This window comes from Chiloscyllium plagiosum, chromosome 29, assembly GCF_004010195.1.
Source record: "Chiloscyllium plagiosum isolate BGI_BamShark_2017 chromosome 29, ASM401019v2, whole genome shotgun sequence".
In the NCBI taxonomy this organism is placed as follows: domain Eukaryota; kingdom Metazoa; phylum Chordata; class Chondrichthyes; order Orectolobiformes; family Hemiscylliidae; genus Chiloscyllium; species Chiloscyllium plagiosum.
The window spans coordinates 46,024,386-46,044,305 of NC_057738.1; the positions used below are offsets into that span (position 1 = coordinate 46,024,386).

The 19,920-nt window shown below is 41.9% G+C and overlaps 1 protein-coding gene across 4 annotated transcripts in view; it reads left to right on the plus strand.

The window, feature by feature from the left end:
* Positions 1-19,920, plus strand: part of LOC122564564 (cadherin-18-like) — a 705,142-nt gene that overhangs the window by 530,656 nt on the left and 154,566 nt on the right. The window contains exon 1 of one of the 4 annotated variants that reach the window (XM_043719650.1): positions 10,553-10,983. The exons of the other annotated variants lie outside the window; for them this stretch is intronic. Coding sequence (XP_043575585.1) covers positions 10,971-10,983 — 13 coding nt within the window. The 5' untranslated portion in view covers positions 10,553-10,970. Of the gene's footprint in view, positions 1-10,552; positions 10,984-19,920 lie in introns of those variants that run through there. 4 annotated transcript variants of the gene reach the window in all.

Consider the following 19,920-nt stretch of genomic DNA (forward strand, 5'->3'; position numbering starts at 1 on the left):
TGACCTATTGTACTCTATGCCACTCTCTCCCCACCCCCACCCTCCTCTAGCTTATCTCTCCACGCTCCAGACTCACTGCCTTTATTCCTGATGAAGGGCTTTTGCCCGAAACGTCGATTTCGCTGCTCTTTGGATGCTGCCTGAACTGCTGTGCTCTTCCAGAATCTGGTTTCCAGCATCTGCAGTCATGGTTTTTACCTTTTATTCCACAATTGAACAACTTGTCATGACTTGACGTTCAGATGGAGACATGAACAACTGTCACTGACAGGCAATTAGCAAAATTGCAGCATATTTCTGATGTTTGATATTTTAAGTTGATGAAATGGGCACAACAGACAATTAATTATCTTTGAGAAATGACACTAACAACACTTTCCCTTTATATAGCACCAAGATTATAGAGAAATATCTCAAGACACTTCACAGGAACGTACGTCACCTTAACACTCTGGTGGCCATGTCTTCATCTACCAACATTGTAAACTCTGGGATAAATTTTCCTCCTCTCTCTTCCTTGCAAACTTACCTTAAAATCTATCTCTGTTAATGGTTTTGTTCATCAGAATTAATGTCTCCTTCTTTGGCTTCGTGTCAATCTTGAAGCATCTTTCAGTCTCTTATCTCCTCTCTCTCACCCTCTATCTCTGTCAGAATTATGAGTTCACAAAATAGGGGAACTTGTTTCCATCGAGCAATTATCAAGTTTCTTTTTACAACTGAACTCCTCTTCAACATATTTTCTGTTTACAATATGCGGTGGGAGTGAATCTTCATGGGGATTATCCAATAGTCCCCTGTTCAAGTGAGTAGGAGGGAGAACTAAAGGAATTCACTCCTTGCACATTAAAAATGGTCACTGTTTACATAACATAAAGACATAGAAGTCATAACTTGTGATTACTGTCCTGCAATATAGCATGAACATTTAACTTTCTCCAGTGTTGGTAATTGTGTAAATAGTTGAGCTGTGATAATTTAGCCATGAAGGCTGGTGTCTCATGTTTCTAAAAAAGTATAAGTTCAAGTTTATAATATGTGAAGTGCCAAATGTTATACAATGGATCCTCACCATAATTCACCTTGTTGTAGGATTCATCTATCACCATTCTCTTTCCTGGTAGGGATCTAGAGGACCAGTTGATCTAGTATTTTCGAGGAAATCTCCCACGTAGTCTGACCAGAGGAGGTTCTTGGTTTGTACAAGACGTAGTGTCCTGTGTGTTACCAATTAGGCTAAAGTTACATTGGCATGGTCGACATTGTGCGTGAGATTGTGAGGAAGACCTTGATATCAGGTCCTTTGCTGGAGATCCAAACCTGTTCCCCTGCCTGAGTACATGTGACATCATTATCTCAGGTCGTGTCCAATGCATTCCTCAGCATTAACTCTTTCAGACCCACAGACAACTGGAGTTCAGAACATTGATGACAGTCCCACACGCTGACAGCAGCTCGATGGGATGAAGAAAAAATTCACATTTATGTAGTATCTTTTATAATCAAGGGATAGTCCAAATAACTAATAGCCAATGAGGTGGTGCTCATTTTTGAATGTTAGAACTAGTTTTAGGAACATTGGTTGTTCTGTGAGAGACACCCAGTCAGGGGGATGTTTAAGAAAGACAACACCGAAATAAAATAAATACTGAGAGAAGTGATTTCCTTACACTCACAGTGTAGAGCTTTTTGTATTTTTGTAAAACTTTATTCAATGTCTATTGCACACAGGCTGCAGGATATTGATGGTTTAGAAGTTGAATTAGTGTTGTTATCAATAAGTTTGATTAGAGAGCATTTCTTGCCTCAAGCTGCATCCTTTTATTTCACTCTGATTTAGAGTCATAGAGTCAAACAGCACAGCAACAGACCATTCAGTCCAACTCATCCATGCTGATCAGGTTTCCCAAACTAATCCAGTCCCACCTGCCAGTGTTTGACCCATATCCTCTAAACCTTTCCAAATGTTGTGAAGGTACCTGCATCTATCACTTCCTCTAGTCGTTCATTCCACCCTCTTTTGAAAATGTTGCCCCTCAAGTCCCTATTAAATCTTTGTCCACTCACCTTAAACCTACGCTCACTAGTTTTGAACACTCCTGCTATAGGGAAATGACCTTTGCTCTACACCTTATTTGTATTCCTCATGATTCCCTAATAGGTCACCCCTAAACCTCCTATGCTCCAGTGAAAAATGTCCCAGCCTATCCAGTCTCTCCTTATAACTCAAACTCTACATTCCTTGTGAATCTTTCTTGCATCCTCTCCAAATTAATGATATCCTTTTGATAGCAGGATTTCTAGAACTGTACACAGTACTCCAAAAGTGGCCTCATCAATGTCCCATACAGCCTCAACATGAGATTCCAACTCCTAGACTCAGTGGTCTGTGCAATGATGGTGAGTGTGCTAAATACTTTCTTAACCACTCTTCTACCTGTGACACAACTTTCAAAGAACTATGTACCTGAAACCCTTGGGTTCTCTGTTCAACAATACTCCCCAGGACCCTACTATTAACTGTGTAAGTCCAGACCAAAATGCAATATCTCGCATTTAGCCAAATTAAACTCCTTCTGTCACTCCTTAGCCCATTGCCCAGCTGATCAAGAACCTGTTTCTCCACCTCTTATTCTGGTTACCTGATCACCCTTTCTGGTTGGTGTCTCATCAGCAAGTCCTTGATTTGTACATTACATTGGCATTTGTGTACCAAGAATTAGTTTAAATGGAAGATTATTCAATAAAACAGTTGATTAAAAATGCTTCAGAAATCTGAAATAAAACTAAAAATCTGCAAGTGTACCATTTGCCAATCAACATGGGTGGAATTTAGTGGCCCCTGCTCAGGGCTTTGGAGGTGGAGGGGCAGCTAATCAAGTGACAGGGTACCAGTGGAGAAAAACTTTCACCCCCATTATGTTTGGGTTTTATGCTCAAAGTCATCCTTACTGCTGCACCACTCACTGAGGCCTTTAATGAACCAGTTAGTGCCCATTGAGGGGTCTCAATCTACCTCACTTGGTATTCAACCAATGTCAGGTAGTGCAGTCACCTGATCAAATGGACAAGTCAATTCCCAAAGCCTGGCCTGTGGGCTCCAATGGGGAAATCCTGTTTTCTGACACTCAGTGCTCGATTGACAGACCAGGTATTAGGGATGTGGTCCTTCATCGTGATACACTCCTGTCAGCTCACCTCCACAGACTTTCCCTTGTTACAACCTCTCCCCCTCAAAAACATGGGATTCCCATCTTCCCTGATCCTGATCTCATCCCCAACTCACGTGAGGCCTGGGGGACCTTCACTGATCCTAGGCACTGGGTGGGCAAATTGGCAGCAAGTCCCTACCCATCCTCCCAGTGACCCCTCTGCAACAAGGAGCTGTCAGCATTTCAGCCCCAGGGTCAGATCAGGGTCAGGGATCGTCTGAGGGTTCACCGCTGGTTACTTAAATATCCGGCTGCCTCGGAACAAGTTGGGCCATCCCACTGTCCAGCCTTTCAGCCCCACCATCTGGATTCTGGATTAACCCACCACCCCCACCAACCCCCCCCCCTCCAACACCCTTCACTGAGGGGTGGGCCTTCTTTGAAGATCTGAAGGCGATTCATTTCCTTTCAATTACATCACTTTGCCGATGCTGACTGGAAAGTAGAGTCTATTTTGTTGGAGGGATGAACTTGATTAGCTTTTGTGAAACAAATGACATTCTGACAAATATCAATGCAGCAGTAGGTGGTTTTGTGTACGGAATTTCTGAGCATTAGTGAGTGTCTTTCTGATTCAGCCCTAGCTCAGCACACACTGTGAGGATGAACAACACCCTCAGAGTGATGTTTCCACTTTCAGCTTCAGCATTGCACCTCCTGTAATATAACTGATGGATAATGTGCTTTCAAGTAAAGGTTTGTGTCAGAGCTGAAGAATTCAGCACAAAATCATGAGCCTTGAGCACATACTGTCATAGAGTCATAGATTCATAGAGATGCACATCATGGAAACAGACCCTTCAGTCCAACCCATCCATGCCAACCAGATATCACAACCCAATCTAATCCCACCTGCCAGCACCCGGCCCATATCCCTCCAAACCCTTCCTATTCATATACCCATCCAAATGCTTCTTAAATGATGCAATTGTACCAGCCTCCACCACTTCCTCTGGCAGCTCATTCCATACACATACCACCCTCTGTGTGAAAAAATTGCCCCTTAGGTCTCTTTTATATCTTTCCCCTCTCACCCTAAACCTTTGTCCTCTAAGTTCTGGACTCCCCGACCCCAGGGAAAAGACTTTGTCTATTTATCCTATCCATGCCCCTCATAATTTTGTAAATCTCTATAAGGTCACCCCTCAGCCTCCAACGCTCGAGGAAAAACAGCCCCAGCCTGTTCAGCCTCTCCCTGTAGCTCAGATCCTCCAACTATGGCAACATCCTTGTAAATCTTTTCTGAACCCTTTCAAGTTTCACAACATCTTTCCGCTAGGAAGAGACGAGAATTGCACGCAATATTCCAACAGTGGCCTAACCAATGTCCTGTACAGCAGCTACATGACCTCCCAACTCCTTTACTCAATACTCTGACCAATAAAGGAAAGCATACCAAACACCTTCTTCACTATCCTATCTACCTGCGACTCCACTTTCAAGGAGCTTTGAACCTGCGCTCCAAGGTCTCTTTGTTCAGCAACACTCCCTAGGACCTTACCATTAAGTGTATAAGTCTTGCAAAGATTTGCTTTCCCAAAATGCAGCACCTCACATTTATCTGAATTAAACTCCATCTGCCACTTCTCAGCCCAGTGGCCCATTGGGGATGGCATGGCGGCTCAGTGGTTTGCATTGCTGCCTCACAGCACCAGGGTGCAAGTCTAACCTCAGGTGACTGTGTGGAGTTTGCACATTCTCCCCGTGTCTGCGTGGGTTTCCTCCAGATGCTCCGGTTTCCTTCCACAGTCCAAAGATGTGCAGGTCAGGTGAATTGCTAAATTTCCCATAGTGTTGGGTGCATTAATCAGAGGGAAATGGGTCTGGGTGGGTTACTATCAACGAGGTAAAAACAATGACTGCAGATGCTGGAAACCAGATTCTGGATTAGTGGTGCTGGAAGAGCACAGCAGTTCAGGCAGCATCCAAGGAGCTTCGAAATCGACGTTTCGGGCAAAAGCGTTTGGAGGGTCGTTGTGGACCTGTTGGGCTGAAGGGCCTGTTTTCACACAGTAAGGAATCTAATCTGATCAAGATCCCATTGTACTCTGAGGAAACCTTCTTCACTGTCCACTACAGCTCCAATTTTTGTGTCATTTACAAACTTACTAACTATACCCGCTATGTTCATATTCAGATTATTTATTTAAATGACGAAAGGTAGTGGATACAGCACCAATTCTTGTGGCACTGCACTGGTCACAACACCCCAGTCTGATAAGCAACCCTCCACCACCACCCTCTATCTCCTACCTTCGAGCAAGTTCTGTATCCAAATGGCTAGTTCTCTCTGTATTTCATGAGATCTATCCTTGTTAACCAATCTCCCATGGGGAACCTAGTCGAACACCTTACTGAAGTCCATATAGATCACATCTGCCGCCCTGCCCTCATGAGTCCTCTTCATTACTTCTTCAAGACCCTCAATCACATTTGTGAGACATGATTTCCCATGTACAAAGCCATGCTGACTGTCCCTAATCAGTCCTTGCTTTTCCAAATACATGTACATCCTGTCCCTCAGGATTCCCTCCAACAACTTGCCGAACACCGATGTCAGGCTCACCGGTCTATGGTACCTTGGCTTTTCCTTACCACCTTTCTGAATTAGTGGCACCAAGTTAGCCAAACTCCAGTCTTTGGCTCCTCACCTGTGGCTACTGATGATACAAATATCTCAGCAAGAGGCCCAGCAATCACTTCCCTAGCTTCCCATGGAGTTCTAGGATACACCTAGTCAGGTCCTGGGGATTTATCCACTTTTATGCATTTCAAGATATGCAGCTCCACCTCCTCTGTAATATGGACATTTTTCAAGATGTCACCATCTATTTCCACACATTCTATATCTTCCATGTCTTTCTCCACAGTAAACACTGATGCAAAATAAACGTTTAGTATCTCCCCATCTCCTGTTGCTCCCCACATAGACTGCCTTCCTGATCTTTGAGGAGCCCTATTCTCTCCCTGGTTACCCTTTTGTCTTTAATGTATTTATAAAATCCCTTTGAGTTTTCCTTAACCCTATTTGCTAAAGCTATCTCATGTCCCCTTTTTGCTCTCCTGATTTCCCTCTTAAGTATACTCCTACTGCCTTTATACTCTTCTAAGAACTAACTTGATCTCTGCTGTCTATACCTGACATATGCACCCTTTTTCTTAACTAAACCTTCAACTTCTCTCGTCATCCAGCATTTCCAACACCTACCAGCCTTTCACCCCAATATACTGTCTCTGGACGCTCGTTATCTCATTTTTGAAGTTTCCCATTTTCCAGCCATCCCTTTTGAAAGTTCTTGCCAAATACTATCAAAATTATAGGTTTCCATGAGATTTCACTTTCACCTTCTAAACTCCACTGAATATCATCCTAACGAATCCAGTTTCTGTCATTTGTCAGTTCTGCCTCTTATCAATCTCTGCCTTGAAGACATTTAACGCTCCGTGGCAATGTATTCCACAGGCCCACCACTCTCTGGTTGAAGAAATGTCTCCTCATTTCCATTCTAAATTGACCCCGTCTAATTCTAAGACTGTGCCCATGGGTCCTAGTCTCCCCGCCTGACGGAAACAACTTCCCAGCATCCACCCTTTCTAAGCCATGTATTATCTTGTAAGTTTTTATGTTTGTCCCCTCAACCTTCTAAACTCTCATGACTACAATCCCAGGATCCTCAACTGTTCGTCGTATGTTAGGCCTACCATTCCAGGGATCATCCATGTGATCACAGACAATAGATGTCAGTGGATGATGTCTGTATTAATGCTAATACAAGGTGGTAAACAACTGAGCCTGTGATTCTTAAAAATACCGTTGCAGCTTAAACATTAAGGGTGGCACGGTGGCTCAGTGATTAGTGCTGTCTCACAGCGCCAGAGACCCGGGTTCAATTCCAGCCTTGGTCGACTGTCTGTGTGGAGTTTGGATATCCTCCCCATGTCTGAGTGGGTTTTTTCCGGGTGCTCCAGTTTCCTCCCACTGTCCAAAGATGTGCAGGTCAGGTGAATTGGCTATGCTACATTCTCCACAGTTTTCAGGTATGTGTAGATTAGGTGCATTAGTCAGAGGAAGTATAAAGGTAATAGGGGGAAGGGGATAGCCCTGGGTGGGATATTCTTTGGAGGGTTGATGTGGACTTGTTGGGCCAAATGGCCTGTTTCCACACTGTAGGGTGTCAATGATAATGTGATTATGAGTCTGTTAGAAAAATAAAACCCCATAAAACTCTTTCACTCCAAACCCCACTGTCTCATATTAATATTGTATATTTCTCTCTCCTCTCAAGGGTCCGTCCCTGCTGATCCTACTGGCTATTTGAATTTTCTCTGAAATTAAAATTATTTTCACAAGAAAGATGCCATGAGCTCCTTGAGCCTGTTTGAGCTGAGGATGTATGAAGAGGGATTATATTGGAAAAAACAGTTTCTTTTCACATTGCAGGATTAAGTTTTTTGTTTAATTATTTTCTGACTCACCTGTTTGGACATGCTCTGGCATACCTTTCGGACTGGTGGGAATTGAACCTGACGTCTGGCTGAGAGGTAGGGACACTACCACTGCACCACAAAACCCTGGGAGCTAATATCCGACCAAAATAGAAGTTTCAATGAGATTTTGTGTAGGCAGTGGAAGAAGATTAAAAGCTCATCACTTCATTATTGTAATCCTTCAGCAAAGTAAATCTCCTGATTGGTCATGTTGTTTGCTGATGTGTTGTTTCATCTATCCATCAGCCTTTTGAAAATGTCACTCTTTAATTCCAATGATCCATATGTTGCACAGACTGAGTGCCAACTGAATAATTCCAGATTTGTCCTTGCAGCACAAGCAGGTATTTTTCTGCTTAATTCCACCTGAAAACCCCTGAACAGAATGCACTGGTGTTGTAAAGAAATGATATCCTGTGCACAGTGTGTGAGAGAGAGAGAGAGAGAGAGCCCAACATGGCTGTGTCACCAATCTGCAGAGGTGTTTGCTGATTAGGTATAATGCTATTTGGAATTTTATTAATGATTTGTTGTGATTACAAAGTGACATTGGCTCAAATTAATTCCTTTCTTTGTTTTGTTTCACTGGCAATTGTTAATTACCTAAATTATAAACGGTGAGATCAAGCTGAGATTGTAGAGAGAGAGGTGAATCTCTCCGAGCTGAACAGAAAGGTGTATTCACTATTTACACAATGTACATCAGTCAGAAAGACTTGGAACCATGTAGGCTAGTTTCAAATGTATGACAATGCCAGCAGGCGCCAGTGCTGATGTTCGCTATCCACTGGCATTAAGCACTTCCTCATTTATCCCTCAATAATGAGGCTGGAAAGAATGTTATTTTATTTCATTCCTAGACCCTAAAACCCTGGGGTTTTGTCTCTGTTGGTGCAGACATGCTGAAAGATGTGTCTGAATTCAGCGTGACAGTTGATACTGTTGCAAAGCTCAGCGATGTGTTCATTATGGTAATGATGACAGGCTTCTCCTGTCTTTATTGACACGCACAGACATCTTGTGTCACTGTGCTGTGATTAGCAGTGCCACCTGACTGCAGCAGAACACTGGAAGGCCTGAGAATGCTGACAAGGCCACACCTTCCTCTGCTGGCAGATATGAAGGGATGGATGAAGAAGTTTTGGAGCAGGGCGATTGGAACATTGAAATAAAATAGCCTTGCTAAAATTGTGCACAATATTGGTGAGCTAGATCTAGAGTACGATGTGCACGTTTCCATATTTTCAAAAGAATAGATATGCATTGGAAGTAGTGTCAGGTAGATTCCTTAAATAACTCTCCGTGATGTGTTTCCAATGACAAGAGGCTGAGCAAGTTGGTGCTGTAATCTCTGTACATTTAGAACAATAGGAGAAGATCTCAGTGAGGCAACCAAAACTCTGCAGAGAGTTGATTGGGAGATTGGTCACAGAATTTAAAGTACGTGCACATGAAAGGATAAGGGACCAATCATTGGACTGAGATGAGAAGAAATCTCTCCATTCATAGGTTTATGAATCGATGGAATTCTGTCCTACAAAGAATTATCGAGTTTCCATCATTGAATTTATTTGTAGAGCATGAATAGACGAACGTTTTGTCTCTTGGGGAATCAAAGGATTCAGGGAGCACATGGCAAAGTGGAGTTGATGCTGAAGATCAGCCATGATTGTATAGAATGGTGGAGTTGGCTTGATGGGCCAAATGGTCTTTTTTGCTCCTATTTCTTGTATTGTTGATTTCTCTCAAGAGCCAATCACCACATCTATTCAAGGCCTTCCATCAAACTCACGGCAATTGTCCATCAATGAGTTGGATGTGTTGTTTTGATGTTGTTTTGATGGGTGGGCTTGCAATGCATATCTGACCATTATGAAGAATTTAAACCTGACAAACCAAATGGCACCACAGTGTCATCCTTTTTACTGTAATCAAGTAGATCCAGCATGGCTTCATGAAAGGGAAATTATGCCTGTCTAATTTATTTGAAATTTTCAAGTAAGTCTCAACCAGAAGAGAAACAATAGATATGTGGTATTTAGACTTCCAAAAGGGATTCGACAAGGTACCTCACAAATAAGTTAAATCATAAGATAAGAGCCTGTAGTATTGGATAAAGTGTATTAACATAGATAAAGAATTGACTATTGTGCGCAGACTCATACAGCATGGAAACAGACCCTTCAATCCAACTCATCCAACAAAGCTTCCGAATCTAATCTAGTCCCACTATGCCTCTAAACCCTGACGTTCTTTTAAACCTTTCCTATCCATGTACCTGTCCAAATGCCTTTTGAATGTTGTAATTGTACACATCTCTACCACTTCCACTGGCAGCTTGTTCCATTTGTGCACCACCCTCTGTCTGACAAAGCTGCCTCTCAGGTCCATTTTGAATCTTTCCCCTCTTACCTTAAACCTATGCCCTCTAGTTTTGGACTCCCCAACCCTGGAGAAAAGGCCTTGGCTCCTTCAGCCTGTGCTCCTCATGATTTGAGAAATTTCTATCAGCTCACCCCTCAGCCTCCAACACTCTAGGGATAAAAGCCCCAACCGATTCAGCCTCTCCCTGTAGCTCAAACCCTACGATACTGGCAACATTCTTGTAAATCTTTTCTGAACCTTTCAGAACATCCTTCCTATAGGAGGGAAACCAGACTTAGGCACAATATTCCAATAGTGGTTCAACTAATGTCCTTCACAGCCGTAACAAGACCTCCCAACTCCTATATTTAATCCTCTGACCAATAAAGGAAAGCATACCAAACACCTTCTTCACTATCCTATCTACCTGCAACTCCACTTTCAAGGAGCTGTGTACCTGCACTCCAAGGTCTCTTGGGAAGGGAGAACAAAAGAACGCTATTGTTTAAATGGTGAACAATGCAGAAAGCTGCATCACTGAGACATTTGGGATACTTTTGCATAAAGCACAGAATACTAGCACACGGGGCAGCAGGAAATCAAGAAGGCTAATGGTTATGACACAGGGTAAACCCTCCTGCTTAATTTAAACCAGCAGCATAGAAAGGATTTATCCCATATAGTAATCTGTGAAAATTCAAGAGGCCAAGAAATATTTAAAGTAAAAATTAACAACTTTATTTCTTAAAGTATAACAGAGAATAATTAACTAACAAGTATTTACAACTCTTTCCTTTAACCTATCTTATACTTTCCCTTCTATTATGCTTGTCTGATAAAACCTCTGATTAAGATTTACTGAAAAATTCAAATTTCAAAATCCACCAGCTGTCGAATCTTCTGCAGATGTGCTCTCCAGGTTGGTGCTGATGTTTTTTCTCTCTGTACAAACTCCTTCTCTAGACAGGTACCTCTCACAGCTACTAGCCCACAGCTCTCCCCAACTGTTCAATTTTCCCCAGTCTTATATCCTAAAGCAGCGGATTGTGTCATTGGCTTTTAATGATGTCAACATACAAAATTCAAACTTGATTGAAGTTTTTTTCTGGTGTATAATTTAAACTGATTGGCCAAATGCAAATTTGTTTTTTGTCCCCAGGCAACCAGCTACCCTGTCTGCTGGACCACATATTACATTGTATCTTATTCAGAACACTTGGTGCTGTCTAGTAGTTCTGCTAGCTTTTAACTCTCTTAAAGGTACAGTACACCCACATCTTCATAACACCTCTCCCTTAAGAAAAAATGAACCATCATTATGAAAAGATGGCTTCATTTTGTTTTCTAATCTTTAAACACATTGCCCTAACATACTGATAACTTTAACCGAAGTTCACCTTCACTTCTTCCCATATAACTGTGCATATATGAATACAAATCTCATCTGAACTTTATCACTTAAATACATGTTAACACATCTGTGATTACATTCTTAGGACCAGCTCATGTACGATTTTTAAATTGAAAGTCTGTAACACAAGACTCCAACAAAATAGTCTCATATTCTTGTCTTTAAAGTGTTCTAAGAATGTAAGGGGATTGTGATCCATGTACACAACCATCTCCAACACATTGTTGGTGACATAAACGTTAAAATGTTTTAAGGCCAGTATCAAACTCAATAGATCTTTTTTGATTGTGGAGTATTTCCTCTGATGGATGTTGAGCTTCTTCAAAAAGTAACCAACTGGCAGTTCAATCCCATCCCCATCTTCCTATAGGAGTACAGCTCCAACTCCTATGTCACTAGTATTGATGGCGACTTTACAAGGTTTTGAAGAGTTTAGTGTAGCCACAATGGGTTTGGTGGTTCACGTGGCTTCCAAATAGTTGAATGCCTCCTGGCACGGTTCTGTCCACCAAAACTGTGTTCGTCTTTAGCAAATTGGTTAAAGGTGCCACTACACTGCTGAAGTTTGGAACAAACGTCCGATTGACTCTGCAGAGTCCGAAGAAAGAGGTGCTTCGATTCTTCGAGGTTGGTCGTGGAAATTCCTCGATGACCTTTATCTTTGCATTCCATGGGGTCAACCTTCCATGAGGTTATGCCTCAAGAATGTCACCTTTGCTTTCTTAAATTCCATTTTATTTAAGTTTATCTTCAGTTTTGCTTCTCGTGGTCATTCAAAGAATTCTGTCAACTGTACCATGTGATCTTTCCAGGTCTTACTAAAGATCACAACATTGTCCAAGTAGACATCACAGGTTGTTAACCCAGCCACAACTCTGTTCATGAGCCTTTGGAATGTGGCGGGTGCGTTCTTCATTCCAAAGGGCATCACTTTAAGCTGATATAGCCCATTTGGGTTACAAACACAGAAATTTATTTCGCATTCTCTGATAAAGGTTTCTGCTAGTAACCTCATTAAGTCCAACTTGGTGATATAACTGGCTTGTCCGACTTTCTTGATACAGTGCTCCAATCTCGGAATTGGATATGAGTCTGATTTTGTAGTGGCATTGACCTTCCGATAATCCACGCAGAATTGTTGAGTCCCATCCTGTTTGAGAGCTAAGACGATTGGCAAACTTGACTTGCTCTGGCCTGATTCGATGATGCCTTAATTGAGCATGGCCTCCACCTCCACCTGGACCTGTCTGGCTTTGAAAGGATTAAGCCGATAGGGGTGTTGTTTTATTAGAACAGTATTCTCTATGTCTGCTTCATGTACAATAGCATTAGTTCTCCCCATCTGATTCTGACATATGTCCTTGTACTGTAGTAACAACTCTTTCAACTGTGTTCTATGCTCATGAAACAGATAGTTTACTAATCTATCCCATTTCTCAAGAACTTCTTTATTTTTTAACATATTTTGAGGCACTTCAAAATCCACACCATCTGGATTTGATTCCTCACTCTGCGGGGCAGTCACTAACACCTGTTTCTCCAGTTCTTTCTCTCGAGTATAATATGGTTTCAACATGGTCATATGAAAGACCTGATACCTTTTTATTCCCATCTGGCATCTTTACCAGATAGGTCACCTGACTCAACATTTTCTCAATTTATAGGGACCACTAACCTGTATGTTTGAAGGGATCTCCTATCACTGGTAACTGTACTAACACGTTATCCCCTCAGGAAAATGTCTGCATCTCAGAGTTTTTATCTGCTGTCTGCTTCATTTTATACTGTGCCCTCTTTAGGTGCTGTTTAGCTAACTCACCTACCTCAATTTAATTTCTCTCTCACCTCCGATACATAATCTAAGTGTGAGATCTCCGACTTTGGTCCTGTCAATTTTTCTTTTATTACATTCAAAGGGCCTTTCTCTTCATGCCCGAATATTAACTCAAAGGGAGCAAACTGAGTAGACTTGTTTGGGGCATCTCTAATGGCAAACAATATGAATGGGATACCTTTACCCCAGCTGAAAATGTGTTGCTGGAGAAGCGCAGCAGGAGAGGCAGAATCCAAGGAACAGGAGAATCGACGTTTCGGGCATGAGCCCTTCTTCAGGAATTCCCTTAAGAGTGTGCTCTTGAAAGTCAGGTATGAGCCCAGAGTGATACAATGGTTGGGATCTGAGATTTAGAGATGTGGTGTTTAATCAGTCTGGAGATATTGTTACATTTGGCAGGGTATGGCATTTAAATAAATATTCATTGTATATGTCTAGTTGTGTAATGTCATTACCATTCATATCGTTCATGGAATGCCCTGCCAGTAGCAGTGGTGGACTCTCCCTCTTTATGGGCATTTAAGCGGGCATTGGATAGGTATATGGAGGATAGTGGGTTAGTATAGGTTAGGTGGGCTTGGATCGGCGCAATATCGAGGGCCAAAGGGCCTGTACTGCGCTGTATTCTTCTATGTTCTATGTTCTATGCTTGTCATCTGCGTGTGTGGCTACTAATGATAATGATCGTTTTGTCTTACTGTTGCAAATCTCTTCACCTTTCAGGACTAAACACTTCTGTCTGACACGCTGCCTGTTCAGGTGTTTCCTGACCATTACGTCAAACAGGGTATCCGCTAACTGAACCTCAACTCCCTCATCTTTCTCTTTACTTTTTGCTTCTTGCTGTGACTTATGATAGTGGGATCTGGTTACCACACAGTCTGGGAAAATACCAGGGTATTTCTGTTTTAACTCCTCAGTTTCTTGGTCTTTCTTGGGCTTCTCCACAACAAGGGGTGTCACTCCCACCTTGGATCCTGCCAAATCATTCCCAAGAGCAAACTGGATTCCTGGAACTGACACTCTGTCAATCACTCCCACTGTAACTTCCCCAGTCTTGAGTTGACACTCTAACCTAATCTCACATAGAGGAATGCTAAAGTTCTGTCCATCTATTCCACAAATGACCACACTCTTGGCTAACAGATCAGAAATAGTGCATATTCGCTCATCCCAGACTATCAGTGACTAGTTAGATCCTGTATCTCTCAAAACTATAACTTCTTGACCTTCTCGCTGTTCTTTCTGAGTAAATGTTACCCACAGAGGCGAATTCAGGTACTAACTCCATACCCAGCCCCTGCCAAGGCTGTGCACTCTCCTGCAGCTCCTCACCCCTTCTTGGGGATCTCCTTTACTACCTTCACTCATGCCACTGGCTTAGCTTCTTTTCCCACATCTTTTCCCACAATACCTTTCTTTACATGTCCCACTTTACAACAGTAGAAACACCTGAGGCCTTTCACCTCCTTTCCACCCTCTTGGGCTTCATTTTTATCCTGTGGTAAATTCTTATCAGTGCTCTTTACTCTTGGTTTCATAGTGAAGGATCTTCCTTTCTCCCAACTTCTATCCCTGACAGAACAAAATTCTGGCTGGAAGCTTGTCTTATTCATCGATGTGTATTCATCTGCTAATTCTGCTGCCCTTCTCACTTCCTGAACTTTCTTTTCCTCCATGTGAATTCTTACCACCTCTGGAAGTGAGTTTTTAAACTTCTCCAGCAGAACAATCTCTCATAGAACCTCAAAGGTCTTATCTATTTTTAAATCACGCACACATCTATCAAAATGACAATGTTTAATTCTTTCGAACTCAACATAAGTCTGACCTGGTTCCTTCTTTGCATTTCTGACCCACTGTCTATATGCATTTGGTACCAATTCATAAGCTCTTAAAATAGCCTGTTTAACCTCTTCATAATCTCATGATCCCTCATCTGACAGTGCTGCAAATACCTCACTAGCTCTGCCTACCAGTTTATTCTGGACTAGCATTACCCATAAATCCTCTGACCACTCCATCTGCCTCGCCAATTTTTCAAATGAAATAAAGAAGGCTTCAACATCTTTCTCATCAAAATGTGGCAGAGTTTTGCCATATTTGTATATATCACTACCTTCTCTTTTAATCTCCATCCTGTCGACTTGACTGACTAAGTTACAACTTCTCCAATTCAAATTCTCTCTCTTTTTGCTCAGCAAAGAGCCATTTCTATCTTTCTTTTTATTCTATCTCTCTCTCTCTCCCTCTCTCTTCCCCCTTTCTTCTCTCTCTGTTTGCTCTGCCAAGAAACTTCTCTCTTTTTACCCCCTCTCTTCCTTCTCTTTGTCTTTCACTCTCCTTCTCTGTTTCCTCTCTCTCTGTCTCTCTCCCTTTCTTTATCTTCTAACTCCATTTTCCTCAATTATAATTTAAGTTTTTCTAACTCTACTGCACGTGTCTGTTTCTCTGACACACCTAAGTGTTCGAGTAACTCCCTAGCAATTGCAGCTTTACTTTTGTCCTTGGTTAAACCCAATTCTAATTTACTGGCTAATTCTAAAATTATGGCCTATTTCTTTCCTTCCAAAATTTCTTGGCAAACTTGAGAATCATCTTCAAATCCCAGAACCTCTTTAGTAATTTTAAGAGCTATTTCTTTCACTTTTAATTTAATCAGCAACAGTCACCAAAAGTAAACAAGTTGCCTCACCTACATTTTGTTTAAAGATCTAGGACACTAACCTGCAAGTGTTTCAATCTGCTGGGATTTTTCATACCCCCAAATCTAGTCAAATCTATCTAAACCAGTTCAAATCACGAATCCAAGACCCAAACCATTTAAATCCCAGAAAAGCCCCCAGTCTGTTATGACACGGGGTAAACTCTCCTGCTTACCCTAAACCAGCAACACAAAAAAGATTTATCCCGTGCAGTAATCTGTGAAACTTCGAGAGGCCAAGAACTATTTAAAGTAAAAATTAACAACTTTATTTCTTAAAGTATAGCAGAAAATAATTAACTGACAACTATTTACTTCCTCTAACCAATCTTTTACTTTCCCTTCTATTATACTAATCCGATAACACTCCCGCTTAAGATTTACTGAAAAGTTCAAATCTCAAAACCAGACAGTTGTTGAATCTTCTGTAGATGTGCTCTCCAGGTTGGTGCTGATGTTTTTTCTCTCTGTACAAACTCCTTCTCTAGACAAGTACCTCTCAGAGTGTTCTAGCTATCAGCCCACAGCTGTTGGTCTTTTGGCAGCTCTCCCCCAGCTGTTCAGTTTTCCCCGGTCTTATACCCTAAAGCATAGCATTGTGTCATTGGCTTTTAATAATGTCTACATATAAAATTCAACCTTGATTGGAGTTTGTTTTTTGGGGGGATATAATTTGAACTGATTGGCCAAATGCAAATTTGTTTTTGTCTCCAGGCAATCAGCTACCCAAGGTGCTGGAGGGCATGTTATGTTGTATCTTACTGAGAACACTTGGTGCTGTGTCACGTAGTTCTGCTAGCTTTTAACTCTGTTAAAGGTACAGTACACCTGCATCTTCATATCATAATGAAATAGAGTCACAGTGTCCTATAGCATGGAAACAGGCCCTACGGCCTGGACTGGACCATGCTAACCAAAATGTCCATCCTCTCTCACTCTATTTCTCTGCTCTTGGCCCAAATCCATCTAAATATTTCCTTTCTATGTCTTTGTCCAAATGGCTTTTAAATGTTGTTAAAGCACACACCTCAACCACTTCCGCTCTCAGCTCATTCCACCCTCTGTGAAAAGGTTCATTTTCATTCTGTCCCCTCTCACCTTAAACTGATGCCCTCCAGTCCTTGATTCCCCAACCCTGGTAAAAAGACTGAGAGCAATCACCCTATCCATGCCTCTCATGGTCTTATATACTTCGATAAGATCCCCCCTCAGTCTCCTGTGAAGAAAAATGTCCTAGCTTGTCCACCCTTTCCCTATCACTTAGACTGTTGAGTCCTGACAACATCCTTGTTAATTTCTTCTGCACTCTTTCCGGTTTAATAGCCTATAGCAAGGTGACTAAAACTGAGCAGAATACTCCAAATGTGGCCTCCAACTGCACCGTAACTTCCAAACTTCTATACTCAATGCCCTGACCAATGAAGGCTCTTATTTCAATGGGTGAGATTTTGGTCCCTTATTTTAGAAAATATATCATTTCATTGAAGGTGGTTCAGAAAAGGTTCACTGGGATGATCCCTGGGTTGGAGGGATTGACTTATGAGCAAAGGTTAAACTGGTTGGGACTCTACTCACAAGAGTTTAGAAGAATGAGCCGTAATCTCATTGAAAGAGAGGATTTTTAAGGGGTTTGATGGGGTAAATGCTGTGAAGATTTTTCCCCTCATGGGAGAGTCTAGTCTCAGCATAAAGGGGAGCCAATTTAAGACAGAGATGAGAAATTTCTTCTCTGAGAGGATTGTGTGTTTTACCACAGAGAGCTGTGTGGGCAGAGTCCTTGTGTATATTTAAGGCTGAGAGAGAGAGATTCTTGATCAGTCAGGGAATGATGGGTTATGGCAGAACAGCAGGAATGTGAATGTGAGGAATATTTGATCAGCTGTGATCCAGTGGCAGTGTAGGCTGGAGGGGAGTAGAGGCTAACAGTTAATGACAGTTGGACACTGACAGATTAAAACCTAAAACAATCCACAATGTACCATCTTAACAATATTATTTGAGTTGCAATACAAATCCACAAGTAATATATAATTAAAGAGAAGCACAAAGCTTACTCCTTACGAGATTAATCCAAATCCCACCCCATGTATATATGTAAACACAATTAGGACATTTTACAACCATGGCCCCACTCACTGGTGATTTGTTAACCTTCCTTAACCGGGTTAGCTGAAGTATTATTGTAATGGCTTTACCTCTCATTGACTTTCCAGGAATTAAGCTGAATGTCAGTTGTGTGCTGAATATCCTTACTGCTATTTAGAGTTAATTTTGTTGAAGATAAGCCCATAAATATGATTGTGAATATTGCTGCAGAAGTAGGAACTCTTCGGTACTGTCAGCTATAGGTTTGGATTAAAATATTTTAATACCTTACCATTCCTGTCTTATGTCGGGACTGATAATATCTTGTTTAACTGAGTAATTTTTATTGTGGTTATATTGTACAACCTAACATAAAATTGTGAGCAACAGAAGTAGCTATATAGTCCCTCAAACTGCTCAGTTATTGAATATGGTTATGTCTGATCTTTGACTTCCTCAACTGCATATTACTGTACACTCTCCTTATCCTTGATTCTCTGAGAATCCAAAAAGCTGTTGTGTTCACCAGAGTTGAGTCATTCAATTCACACAACACAATAGCACATTGTGAACCAGAATGCCATTCCAACAACCAGAGAAATGTCTTTGCCGTGAAACTTCTGGCCAGTAGATCTTTGATCTTTTTGGGGCGTGGGTAAAGCATGTATTACTTCACAACAAAATTTTTGAAGTTTTTCTTTAAACCTGGCATTGAAGATGTATGATATGATATGAAGCATAACTATATGACAGAACCTCCCTCAGTGGTTGCACACTGCTGAGTGTCTCAGCTTTGGTGAACGCAATCGCTTTTTGGATTCTCAGAGAATCAGGGATAAGTGGGGTATACAGGAATGTGCAGTTGAGATGGTCAAAGATCAGTCAGTACCATATTAAATGTGTCACCACCTTGCCAGAAGAAGGTGGATGTTTTTGAGAGGATACAGAGGAGGTTCACCAGGATGTTGCCTGGTATGGACGGCACTAGCTATGAACAGAGGTTGAGTAGATTAGGATTGCTTCCATGAGAAAGATGGAGGTTGAGGAGGGGACTTGATTGAGGTCTAAAAACTCATGAAAGGTAAAGGTAGGGTGGATAGATTAGACTTAGATTCCCAACAGTATGGAAACAGGCTCTTTAGACCCATAGGTCTACACCAATCCTCCAAAGAGTAACCCACACAAACCCATTCCCGACCCAGTATTTACCCCTGACTAATGCACCTAACATTATGGGCAGTTTAGCATGATCAATTCACCTGACTTGCACATCTTTAAACTGTGGGAGGAAACCGGACCACTCAGAGGAAACCCACGCAGACATGAGGAGAATGTGCAAACTCCACACAGACAGTCTCCTGAGGAGGGAATTAAACCCAAGTCACTGGTGCTGTGAGGCAGCAGTACTAACTACTGAGAAACCAAAAAATTGGATTTATGTTTAGACTTCCAAGAACAAAATAGTACGGAAGTCGATTTTAAGGAACATTTCCAATGAATCATAGAATCCCTATTGTGTGGAGTAGGCCATTCAGTCCACACTGACCGTCTAAAGGGCATCCCATCCAGACCCACTCCCTACATCTGTAACCCTGCATTTGCCATTGCAAACTCACCTTGCCTGCACAACTTTGCATGTCCAATCCACCTAACCTGCACATCTTTAGAATGTGAGAGAAAACCCACACAGCCACAGGGAGAACGTGCAAACACCACACAGCCACCTGAGGCTGGAATCGAACCTAGGTCCCTGGCGCTGTAAAGTAGCAGTGCTAACCACTGATCCACCATACCAGCCACTAAACCACCACACTAGAACAAT